The sequence below is a fragment of the Rhipicephalus microplus genome, chromosome X (assembly GCF_043290135.1).
Source record: "Rhipicephalus microplus isolate Deutch F79 chromosome X, USDA_Rmic, whole genome shotgun sequence".
NCBI classification, from domain to species: domain Eukaryota; kingdom Metazoa; phylum Arthropoda; class Arachnida; order Ixodida; family Ixodidae; genus Rhipicephalus; species Rhipicephalus microplus.
Genome location: NC_134710.1, coordinates 291,182,379 through 291,195,600, shown reverse-complemented (window position 1 = coordinate 291,195,600; position 13,222 = coordinate 291,182,379). Strand labels below are relative to the sequence as shown.

The 13,222-nt window shown below is 47.3% G+C and overlaps 1 protein-coding gene across 1 annotated transcript; it reads right to left on the bottom strand.

Moving 5' to 3' along the window:
* Window positions 1-3,009: 3,009 nt before the first annotated feature.
* On the bottom strand, window positions 3,010-3,714 carry LOC142775273 (ubiquitin-conjugating enzyme E2 Z-like). Its single transcript, XM_075876609.1, has 2 exons — window positions 3,352-3,714; window positions 3,010-3,270 (listed from the first exon to the last, which is right to left on the bottom strand). Exons 1-2 carry the CDS (start codon window positions 3,712-3,714, stop codon window positions 3,010-3,012), a joined length of 624 nt encoding a protein of 207 aa, XP_075732724.1.
* Between the last annotated feature and the right edge of the window lie 9,508 nt (window positions 3,715-13,222).

The following is a 13,222-nucleotide window of genomic DNA, read 5'->3' as shown; positions in this document are numbered from 1 at the left end:
CGGTGGGTTGAGGTTGAAGGTGGAGAAGGTGAACTAAATCGTCGAGGACATGGCGATCGATAGCAAGCAGGCGCTGGTGATCTAGGCTGATGCTGGAAACCGGCAGTTGGAAACAGATGGCCGTACAAGTAATCTTCAATTTCAACGGGTCTTTCGCCATTTCGGGGGCATGGCGCGTTTGGAGAAAACCCACGGAGACCAACTCGTCGATATGGGCACATTCTGTACAAGTGTCCAGCTTCGCCGCAGTGAAAACAGAGAGGCGTCCGGTCGGGTGTGCGCCACACGTCGCTTTTTCGGGGCCTCGAGTTAGCTGGATAGTTTGAGCCACGCGAAGCCGGTCGGTAGCCACTGGGAGCTGCAAACGAAGCAGTATGCATGGCGGGCTGGCGCACAGCGTCGGCGTAAGTCGGTACAGGGCGTTCCTGCAATTGCTGTTCAAGTCGAACAGGTTGCGCCTCGGGTTCGGCTTGAAGAATGGCGTGGGGAACTTGATCTCTGATCAGGGTAGTCAGAGACGAAACTGGCGTTGCGACTTGTCGGGGCAGCAGCTTCTGGAGCTCTTCCTTCAAAATGGATCGCACCATTTCCCTCAATGCTTCGCTGCTGCTTCCCAGGTGTGCTCAGAGGACATCCGCAGGAACACTACTCGTGTCATGATTGTAGGGACGGGAGCGCTGCTACAATGCCCGCTCAATGGAGGTGGCTTCGTTGCGGAATTCAGCAACTGTACGAGGTGGGTTGCGTACCAAACCGGTAAATAACTCCTGTTTGACACCTCGCATCAAGTGACGCAGCTTTTTCTCTTCGTTCATGTTCGGGTCATCGCGCTTGAAAAGGCGGGACATGTCCTCAATAGACATGCCAACGCTTTTGTTCGTGCGCTGGTTTCTGGACTGTAGAGCGTTCTCCGCCTTCTCCCGACGATCGGTGCTGGCTTATGTAGGTACTATTTGTCGTCGGAATTCTTGCCATGTCGGTATGAACGCTTCGTGCTTTTCATACCACGTCCTCGCTGCATCCTCCAATGCGAAGTACACGCGATGCAGTTTCCTTGCTTCATCCCAGCCGTTGGTTTTCGCAACCCGCTCGAAGTGTTCTAACCAATCCTCCACATCCTCCAACGTGTCGCCGTGGAAGGGCTCAGGCAAGCATGGTGGGGACAGAATAAGTTCCGATAATGTCACCTGGTAAGCCATCGTTCCGTTGTCTGTGGACGCTGCTTGTGTTGCTGGAGCACTGGGGAGGGGTGCAAGATCAGGCGGCTCTCCTCGGAGGCGGCGGCTTGAACGCTGGTGTACCGGAGTCAGTTCGCCAGGTTCCAATTGTTGAGGATCGGGGCTTCGCTCTCTTGCGCCAAGGGGGCTTCCAATCATACCCAGCACCGTCCACCAGAATGTAACGGGTGCAAGAGAGGAAAAGTCAAAAACTAGTTTATTATGGGCGAACTTGTTGCATGAAAATTATGTGCGAAAAGATGGAAGAGTTCGCTGTAGCGTTCCAAAAACAAAAACTGTTCCTCTGCCCACGCACCTTCTTCTTTTTCGCAGCTCCAACCCACACTGGCTCGTGCCTGTGAACAAGAGGCATGAGTGCGGCCGCAAGCAAGAGTGCGCACAAGACTGTGGACGCTGATTCTTCATAATGTCGGATATTGTAAACAGTCTCTGTGGCAATATATTATTAATTTGTGAAGATTTACATCCCAAAACCCCGATATTATAATTAAGGACGCCGTTGTGGAGGGCTGCGGAGATCTCGCCCATCTGGTGTTCTTTCCCGTGCACTGACTTTGCAAAGTACACGAGTATCTACGATTTCGCTTCCATCGAAATACGACCGCAGAGGCCGGGAACGAACACGCTACCATCTGCCGAGCGCTGTCCCACCGAGGAGCATCATTCTTAATATTAACAATATCTGGGGTTTACGTGCTAAAATTAAGAGACAATAATGAGCCATGCCGAAGGAGAGGGCTTAGGAAACTTTCAACCATCTGGAGTTGTTTAACGTGCCGTGACATCGCACAATACACGAACATAAACCACCGCATCCGGGTAGTCTTCCTTCCTGTGTTCGTCATATTCCTTTCTCTAATACGTATCACTCTGTCATCGGCCCCTAATCTAGCTACAGTGATGCAGCCTAATCATAAGAGACTGGCAAAGCACTGATGAGAAAAGGCGTTAAAATACCAGCGCAGATAGTTCTACGGCGTCTCTCATAAACATAAGGCGGTTTTAAGACGCCAAACGCTACATATCAAATAATTGATCAATCAATCAATCAATCAGATTGCTGACTGTAGCTGAAAAGCTATTTGGGAGAAACATCTGTGTCCCTATGTGTCGCCGATAGCCAGTGCCACACCCGATGCGGTGAGTTTAAAGTGAACTAGTGCTCTCAAAGGCGGGAAGGGGCATTCTGCGGGCCAAACCAAAGGCGGGATCGAGCGGCCGTTGTACAGAACTCAAAATAAATCTCATGAGTGAATCTGAGTGTGCTCCGCAAGTTTTTCCTACCTATGGACGACGTAATACACGACGGGATTTTCACATTATTCATGTCATGACCATCTTGACGTATTCGTCATACGCTCTTATCATAATTACCCATTAAAATTTAGTGTACCCGAACTTAAGGAGGCCGTCACAACAGCGCTCAGACGTAGACGGCTATATATATAGATGAAGATATGTTGATATCTACGAAGATAGAAAATTTACAATTGCATACATCTGCTAACAAGCAAAATGCTATGTGACGAGTCTCCCAGCCCCTTTTTTGGCCTCGGAAATCTGCGGAGAACAGGTATGAAAACATTAGGAAATTGATCTGTAATGTGCAGCGAAGGGCAGCTTTCCGTCAATATAATCTGTATGCGCAGCGCGCGGCAGCTCCAGGTAACTATACCGACATACGAAGAGACAGGGCATCAGAACAATAAAAAACAGGAACAACTTTATTCCAACGCGAAATGTCACGCAGATGATCCCTCAACTAGACCACTCAGTCGACTGCGCGGTCGCAGGATGTACTCTCGCTGAGCCCCAACACATTCTCGTACAAGCGCTCCAGTCGGATCAAGATGAAGTCATAATCGCACCTGGTTGTGCGGACTCCGAACGGATTGCTCCCTTCCCGAACCATGCGTCGCATCTGGAGCCCTACAGTGCGCGAATGCGCCTTGTAGGACTTCAGGAACGTCATAAAGACAAAATTTCTGAGCTCGGGCGAGTACGACGATCCTGGATCCAGGGCGTCCTCGACCTCATCGCACACGGCCACCCTGAGAGTCTCGTGGTGCACGTAGTCGTCGTAGGCTCCACCCTCGTCCGGTCAACCCCTGACCAGTGCCGGGACGTTGTGGTAGGGGTCATCCGTCACGATCGATTGGAGGGCGATGAGCACCGTCCTCAGGTTGTGCTCAGAAGAGTTCCACATGGGTCCCGACCACGTCCCCAGGAGAGAGAGGGATATCATGCCGTCTTCATTCGGGTTCGGCGCGAACCGTTCTCGTCCTTCGTCGATAGTCAGAAGCTTGACGAGAGGTGGCTTAGCTGGCAAGGCGGGTGGGTACTTGAGAACAAACCGGAAAATGCCACCTTCGTAAGGCGTGCCCACAGGCCCCAGTAAGAGGCCGTGGATTCTGATCACGTCCCTCTCATCCGGTACGATGATGACTCCGGGAATGAGCAGAGCGTAGATGTCCATGCCGGGATGCCTGACCTGGTGCAGACAGTGCAACGACGGCGTTCCGACGTTGTTCAGGAAGCGGGATTGCTTCTGTTCAGACCATAATGTTACGTACCGAAGCTTCTGGCAATATGCCGTTGACGCAGCTCGAGCCTCTTTCACCGGCAACGCGCGTGTTTCTCCAAGGAGCGCATGAAATCTTCGTTATCCTTCTTTTGCTATATTACACGTCGACAATTAAGCTGCTGCAACGAAGATGGTGAATTGAGGAAATTAAGTAGGTCGTTTGGGTAGTTGAAATATACTGTGTGGTGTGAATGGTAAAAGCAATTATTGTGCACACTCATTCTGTTTTAAGTACCGTTCGTTCTTTACTATGTTATGAGTATTAATATCTTAAAGACGAAAAAAGTTCAAATAATCATTTCTTGGCCAACCTTCCCCGAGTGGGTATAAGCCATAAAAGGGGCCCAGATATCACCATTACTATCAAGGTGCTTTCTTACAAAAAGTGCAACCCCTAATGTCGGGTAGGTGGCTGGTAAAGGAAAATGCCATTTGAAGGAACGTCTTTCTGATTGCCTAAATATAAAGGCCATTTCATAAGCGTAATTTACATCGGTATCCGATAAGCATATTGATGCTTATCATCAGAATAAGTGAAATACGGTTGAACATTAGGAGAAAAAGGAATTTTGTTCCATAGTTATTTCTAGCCTTGGCTGAGTACAGGAAGTTCCGCAAGAGGATGAAGAGAAAAAACTTGTCAGACTTTAATATTGTCTGCAGTGTAAATATATAATACTTTTTCTACGAGTTGAGAGAGATTCATACTTGTAAATGTGAGCGCGTCACGAGGTTTTGAATCATAGACGAAAAATGTAGACAGTTGGCAATGTCAGGTGCCCCTAAAAGATATATTGAAGCAGCTTCACTGACTGAAGATCGCGCAGACTAATTAAGCAGTGGAGCTGGTGGTATCATAATACTTTTTCATTCTCTGCTGTAGGCCAGTCTGCTCAGATTAGGTTCCACGTTAAAGAAACCCAGGCGATCAAAATTAACGGAGCCCTCCCCAACAGCGTCTCTCACAATAATAATGTGGCTTTGCGACGTTAAAAGTAATCAATTATTTCATTCTGTGACTTTGTTCTACACCAACATTTCCACGGTCTTGACTGTTTGATCAGTGTTCGCGGCCTCAAGTCAGTGACATCGCCCGGAATTCCCAATAATAATGGTGTCGTGCATTATCTCGCCTCATTGTAAAGTCGTAATTGGGTACAAGCCATTGGCGCGAAACCTCAGCTTGTTTCACATGAGCGACTCCATCTTCTGCCCTCCGATTTAGCTTGGCTTCAAGCCTTCCGTATCGAATTCCAGTTGATGGTTCTGCCAGGCAGCTTCTGCCGGAGAACGCATGACTTAGGCCTTGACCGGACATTCCAGTTATGGAAAAGTTTTTTTTTTATATTTAGTTCACCAGTGTATGAAATTTGCCCCTATGGGACATTCCAGTGATATACAAGTTCTAGTTATGAACAAGTTCTTCATTTTGACTGCATAGGAGGAAAGTTTCGGGCCTCCCGCTTTCAGCAGCAGATAACCGCTAAGTAAAAGCGCAGAAAAGGCACACGCTGCAATAACGTATATCCTAAACAACATTGCAGGTTAATATCAGGAATAGAAATATACAACTGTCATTGCCTGTTGCGTATACGTAGCGGTGACCTGCTGGAGCCTTGCCGCAGGGATGTGACATGCACATGAATCAATCAATCAATCAATCAATCAATCAATTGGTTGGTCGGTCATTCGAAATAACCTGCAAACAAATGAACTATCCAGCAAACAAACAAACTAAACAAATACAAACATACAATATCGCATGACTAAAAATATAAACTTATTCCATTTACAGAGTTAAAGTTCAATCGGTAGTCATGTGGATCACGCTTGTAGTCACGTGGTGTGGGTATGCGTCACGCGGTATGACTCGAAGTTTCGCTCATGATCACGGGGTGGAAACACGTATAATCAATCACACGTCAATGTCACGTTTCCATCGATGCGACAGCGTGAGACGGCATTCTGTCTCCCGCATGCGGTTTCCAAATAATGCACCATTTCATGTGCATAATTCGTCACCCTCTCCCAATCATTAACACATAACTCTGACTCCCGCCCTCACTGTTGTACGTCACGCACCATTGCCTTGATCGATTTGATAGGCCGCTAGCCATTCGTTCTATCTGAGTCTACCGGGAACGTCTTTACGACAGCTATAGTTTGCCCCACCGCGGTAGAATCCTGGCTAAGGTACTCGGCTGCTGACCCGCAAATCGCGGGATCAAATCCCGATTGCAACGGCTGCGTTTCCGATTGAGGCGGAATTGCTGTAGGCCCATGTACTCAGATTTGGGTGCAGGTTAAAGAACCCCCGGTGGTCGAAATTGCCGGAGCCCCCCACTGCGGCGTCTCTCATAATAATATAGATGTTTTGGGACGTTAGACCTAACGTATCAATCTATATCAGCTATCATTGATCGGCGGTGTGCCGCCGGAATTCATCGTAGCATGGCATTGACATGGAGAGCCCGCATTTTCAGAATTCTCCGTCAATGAATGGAATCGCTCATTCTGACAAACAAGCCAAGGAGGGTGCGAGTACTGTATAAAACAGCAGCTGTATCATTATCTTCATACCCTCTCCCTCGCCCTTACGTGGTGGTCTAGTAGCTGAGGTGCTCGTCTGTTGACACGCACGTCGCGGGATCAAATTCCGGCTGCGGCGGCGGCATTTCTGATGGAGGCGGAAATGCTGTAAGTCCATGTGCAGAAATTTTTACCATGGGTGGTTAAAATTTCTGGAGCCCTCCACTACGGCGTCTAACATAATCATATGTGCTTTCGAGACGTCGAACCCCAAATATCAATCAATCAATATCCCTTCGCTTGCAATTCTAGTCGGGACTTGAACATGAGCCTCGGCGCATCATCCTAATGTGGTGGAAGTAAGTGATATGACAATATGATGACAGCGTTATTTAAAAAAAAGAAGCTGCGCGAAGCTACCGATCAATTCTCTAAATGTTTCCTAGCCAGTCAATAGTGTCATGTGCGCGATTGTTCAGTAATAAACTAATAAACGGAAAATCAATCAAGTAGTCAATCTCTGTACCTTATCTGTTTGAAAATGAACTGTGTGCGAGGAGATCGCAAAGTACACGGGCGTCTACTGATTCACCTCCATCGAAATCCGATAACCGTGTGCAGGATCGAGTCAGCAATCTTCAGGTCGGCAGCCGAGAACTTTAGCGACTGATTCATCGAGGTGGACTATTCTTCATCAAATCGCGCGTTAAAAGCGAACACAAGGCATCGCTATAGAAGAAGCTACCGCATTTTTTGCTTCCATCTGCTTACAGTAAATGCCCAACGTCGCCGCAAGCGTGTGTCCTTTGTCACTGACGACGAAATCCAGCTGTTTCGCTATGATTCTTGGAAACACGCGCGAAGTATTCTTTGCAGCCTATCGCATCGTTTTGGCATCGTTGCAAGGATAGCGGAATCGTCGGATCGCGTATACGTGTTAGGAATTAATGTGCACCACGTGCGTCTTATTTGGCGACAGGTGCTGCGGTATGCAAGATGTCTCGAGCAGACGTTTCAGATCGACGACATGCCAGCAGTAGCTGTCAGCTCGGCTATGAAATATTGGCATTCTGAAGTCTGCATGCAAGATGGATTGCCCGGCGCGTTGTAAACTCTTCGCGATCACTCGGTTATGTCGTCGTCCATTCGGAAAATTTGGCCAATTGCAGGTAACTTACGTATGGTTATGAAGAGTGAGGCCTCGCCGGTCTTCTTGGGTAGCGTTTCGCGAGAGCCAACGCTGGGCAGGGAGTATGCAGGCAGTGTCAAGGCAAAAGCCAGCCTGATGGAAACAAAACGGTTATGTTCACAACGTATGTACAGAACGCGCACGAGAAAGCTTCCGACGATGAAATGCGCCGGCCTTTTATAGGCGTCGAGGTGCTTGAATAGGAGGGCACCGGCTGCTGTTGGACGCGCGCAAGTCTTGAGGGACTCGTCCAGCGTCTCTGACGGACGCTTCCGCTGCCCGTGATTGACGCGTCAGTGTATCTTGAGGAAACCCCAGCAAGGGAGGCGAGAAAGCACTACCCAGCACGTAGTGAGTTCATAACAGCATCTCCCTAGAGTAACATACTAAATATATGTTACTTTATGGCATGTCCGCTTGGGTGGCGATGACCTGGTGAACAAGGGTCTACAGCCAACGTCCAGAGAATCGCTGTTCTGCAGCCTATAGTGTAGCTCTTGCAGATGCTCTTAATCACTCCGTACCGTTGGCCCCAGCACACTTGTCCTGAACAGGGCACATAAGGCGACAGAACACAAAACATACAGAACACAAGGCACACCACTGCACGGTTGGCTTCTTTTGTGACTCGGTGGAGCTCGTAGTGGTTCTGGCCTCCAGGCTTGCTTTCAGCAGAAGTGAGATCTTTCTGGTAGCTTCACTGGAGACGCCGTTGTGAAAATAACCCGCAAAAGGCACACAATTCACCCTAAAACCTTCCAGCCTCAACTTCAAACAACCAATGAAGTTGGCAGGTGAGAGGAACGAAAAGTCACTATTCAACACATCTACCAAAACCTCAATTCTCAAATTTCCAAGGAAAGCACCTTTTTTGAACCTATTGCGATTTTCAAAAACCTTCACAAAATACATTCACAGTACATTCAGGCAATCTCTTACTCGAAGCAGCTACTTTCAATGACTACAATGCAAGGATGAAGCAAAGTACGTTTTGGCCTGATATATTTCTCGTTTCCTAATTTGTCGATGACGATGCCTCGCCTTTCTAGATACAGGCGAAATAAAATAAGATTTCTCACCTGTGGACTCAGCACCTGCTCAAACAACAGTCCTAGCGTCTAGCTCAGCAGCGCTTTCTGGCGTCGGGCTATCCGCGTGCAGCTGCGTCTCATGCGTCTTTCAAGCCAGGCGAATCGCAACTCCGATTCCCTGCAACTTCTCGAGCTTTTAAAGGGGCATGTGGGCCGCCGTGCCACTGTTCGAAGCTAGCTCTCAGTTTTCGAAGTTTCATCTCAGATTTATTTAAAAAAAGGTAAGAATTCTTAGGTGGGAGTCTGGCCGAAACCGCAGACTCAGCAGTGAGTGCTCTAAAGGGCCCTTCAATATGGGCGCACGCAAGAGCTAGACAAACGCTATCTTCCTGCACCACCTGTCGTATCCACGCACACTCGCCAGTGAAGTCTTTGGCGCTGACTTAAGATGGATGAACGACATCCATGGTGGCTGCGGAATCTAGACTACCCTGCATTGATTTTCATTATTTACGAGTAACTTCATAAACTGTTTAAGTAGAATCACGTTCTCTGTGTCGGCTCGCACATACGATAACACCAGACGCTGATTTCGGCAACCTGATGCAAGGTGATCTGGTTGACGACACCTATAGCACGTTATCTGCGTCTGCGATTCAAACTGCTTGTTCTCATCTTTAACCGGTAATTTAGGTAGCGTCTGTTCGACCTCCGTTTTTGACCCTGCGCCCTTTACGTTCCCATCACGTTTGAAAACTTTGTGGAATTATTCTTTGCGGCCCGATTCGGAAACGCGTCGTGGGTCTGCCCTTTAGTTCGTGTGATGCATGGCGCGACGTGTATTCTTCCGCGATCTCCACAGCCTTTTCAACTGTCGTCATGTCGGGCCTGTCGAGGAATAATAAGCGCATCGGGTCGGGAATTGTGCTGGAAGATAGCTCTAGGCAGAGGCATTCAACAAGTTTCGCCATGTCTCCATAAACTTCTGCGCTTTAAGTCATTCCATGAAGTTGAGCTTCAAGCTGTACCTGTTCTCAACGTAGGACTCGCCGTTCAACTTGGTATAGCTTTCTGTAAACGCTGGCGCAATGCCTCCGGAGACAGGCGATACCTCTTAAGGAGACTCGATTTTACAACATCGTAGTCCACTTATTGTTATGCGCTGAGCCTCCCCATTGCATCTGCTACCTAACGCAGCTAAATAATTAGCAGGCGCTGCGGCCATGATGCTTTAAAAAATGCCATTTTATCGCGTGTCCTCTCAAAGTTCACAAGAAACATTCCAATTTCATCTCCAACTTGGAACGGCTGCATAAGATCTTTCGTGCTCAAACTTTCTCGGGCCTCCGAGACTAAGCCGTGCGCTTCAGCGCCAGTAGCCCTCGCTTTCAACATTTCCAGATCTAAGCGCTTTAATTCGAGCTCCAGCAATAGCCTTCTTTCATCAACGGCACTCCTCTTTTCGTCAGCGGCACACCTCTTCTTTTCGTTTGCCTTCCCTGTAACAATTTCCCAGGATTCCTAAAGCTCATCGTCATCTACTTCTGCGGAAAGTAATGCCTGAATGATGCATGCCTTCCGTACGACGTTCCCCACGTACACTTCCAATTCCGTGCACAGCAGTAATAATTCAGACGTGCGTAGAGAATTGATATCTATGGTCAGCATAGACAGTGAATTACTCTCCCTATCTGTTCTTTATCAAATATCGCCAAGTGATATCACGCAAGAGGGCTCACTATTGACAAGGAAAACCTGCCAGCTTGAAACTTCAAAGCTATCCTCTAGGCCTGGCAAATCACAGAAAAGTCCGCCACTCAAGCTGCTGCAGCCATGGGTTCCGTTGCGTTGTTTACGTTTCAGCAGGCGCAAGTTGCAAAGTCCACTGCTATCCCACAACTGCCACCAGTTTTTACGAAGAGGAGACTTCGCCCTTCTTCTTGGGTAGCGTGTCGCGACGGCCAACGGCGAACAGAGAGCATCCAGGCAGGGCCAAGACGAAAGGCCGCCTGAAGAAAACAAAACGGTTACATTTACAACATATGTACAGAACGTGGACGAGGAAGCCTCCGACGCTAAAATGCGCCGGCCTTTTATGGGCGCTAAGACGCTCGAGGAGGAGGGCACCGCCCACTGTTGGACGCACGCAGCGCCTCTGAGGGACACGTCCAGTGTCTCTGATGGACGCTTCCGGTGTCCGTGAAGACGCGCCAGTGTCTCTTGTAGGAACTCCAAAAAGAGAGGCGACAGAGCACTACCCAGCACGTGCAAAACGACCAAATGATTATAAGAGACGCCGAAGTGGAGGGCTTCAAAAATTTCGACCACCTGGGGTTATTTAACTTGCACCGAAAACCGAGCACACGGGCCTACAGCAATTCTGCCTCCTTTAAAAATTGCAGGCGCCACTGCCGGAATTCGATCCCATGACCTACGGGTCAGCAGCAGAGTGCCTTAGCCACTAGACCACCGCGGCCGGGCCACGCACACACACATGTGAAAAGTTGCAGATGTTCATATAATGAGTTCTTTGCACTTGCGCGACAGTGCCAATAGAAACATGAGTATTAGCAACACCAGAAGCGTTATGCTGATATGAAGCACTGGTGCTCGCGAGGGTGTTAGCCATTCACACTGCTACATAAATTGACTTCAGCGCATGACACCTAACTACATTTGACGTTAACGCAACCTCGCGGCTGTAGCAGAGCACTGCGTATGTAACATTAGCAAAACTGGATAGCCAGCACGGCAACCTCAATTGACGTTTCGCGAACATTAGGATATATTTAAAAAGTAGTTCCCAAAGCTTGCGTGGTATTGTTAGAATGCTTGATTCCCACGCAGAATACTGAGGTTCGATTCCTGCTGGGACCTTGACATTAAGTCCTTGCCTTCATCATGTCAACGCTGACGATGTCAGGCTTTTCTACGCTAACGCCTTAAACCTGCCGATGTGTGCTTAAGTAGTACCATAGTAGGTACTATGTATCAATCACTTGTGGCGCATACCAGCATACCGGTGGCATATACCTTCCTGCGGGTATGTGCCACTGTCAGGCGGTAAGTGTTTGACGACGTACGCGGCGGAATCGGGACATTATTCACGTCTTCACGAGCCCGTCACCAGCTTACCTTCACATACTAATCTTTCTTCACGCCAAATTAAGGGAGGGGGGGATCACGAGAGCACCAAAATGTAAGCAGATAGATAGATAGATAGATAGATAGATAGATAGATAGATAGATAGATAGATAGATAGATAGATAGATAGATAGATAGATAGATAGATAGATAGATAGATAGATAGATAGATAGATAGATAGATAGATAGATAGAGAGATAGATAGATAGATAGATAGATAGATAGATACGCTCAAAGTCGCCGAAGTTCGCTGAAAAATGTTTCGCATTTAAAAAGAAGAGTGCAACCAAGAAATCGCAAAGCATTAGAAGCAAGACGTAAGACTTTTGTGTAACTTCAAAAATCAAATCTAGTTGGACAAATAAGAGGCCGCGAAAACAGACTTACGATAATAGGAGCAAAATCTTCCGGGTTTCTGTTACGTTTATAGCATAGGCATAGCACTGTATTGCTTCTGTATCACTAACCATTTGTTAGATGAGAAACAGTTACAAAATGATGGGGTTGTGGATCCCTAAGTTTTCATTCTGTATTTATTACAAACCTGTGGAAACAGTAAACATAATAATTATTATTGGAGTTTCGCACCATGATTAGTACAACTAACACAGGGGAGGATGTAGCTGTATCATTTAATAGTTTTTTTTAAAATCAGTAGGAAATATCCATCATAAACCAAACACGCTTAACTTTACGTGCCCAATACAGGAAACGACATTCATATTCCAAGTAACTGCACATGAGGTGTCCTGTCTGCAATCATATCTCTAAACAACTCTAGCCATAGGGATTTAGATGGTCTGCATATTTGGCCCCTTAAGTACGTTGCCACTCTTAGCAGGTGGAGCTCTTAGCAGCAGGCAAGAAAAGATACTAAGACATTTTTGGAGTCCACTTTTATGCAAATCTCCCAGTTTGTGATATCTGGTAATTACAGTAATAAGTTATGCGTTGATGAAACTATTTAGAAAATATAATTACTAATAACTGTCCGTTTACATTATAGCCACATATACGTCACGAAAATAAATACGTCAGCCCCGCTGCAGTGGTCTAGTGGCTAAGGTGCTCGGCTACTGACCCGCAGGTCGCGGGATGGAATCCCGGCAGCGGCGGCTGCATTTCCGATGGAGGCGGAAATTTTGAAGGCCCAAGTGCTCAGATTTGCGTGCACGTTAAAGAGAACCCCAGATGCTCGAAATTTCCAGAGCCCATCACTACGGCGTCTCTCATAATCATATGCTGGTTTTTGGACGTATAAACCACACATATCAATGAAAATAAATAGGTCGCTACGTGCAAATAAATGCGCTCAGTATACCTTTAGGAAAATTTATTAGTGATCATTGTCCGAATCACATTATACCCAGATAATGTGTCATGGAAGTAAATACGTCAAGACGCGTAGACATTACGCACTGTACACCTCATAAATAAAATACACATAAACCGAAGCCATTTAGTTGACAATCAGTTTGAAGCCACTAGGTTTTAATTATTCCCAG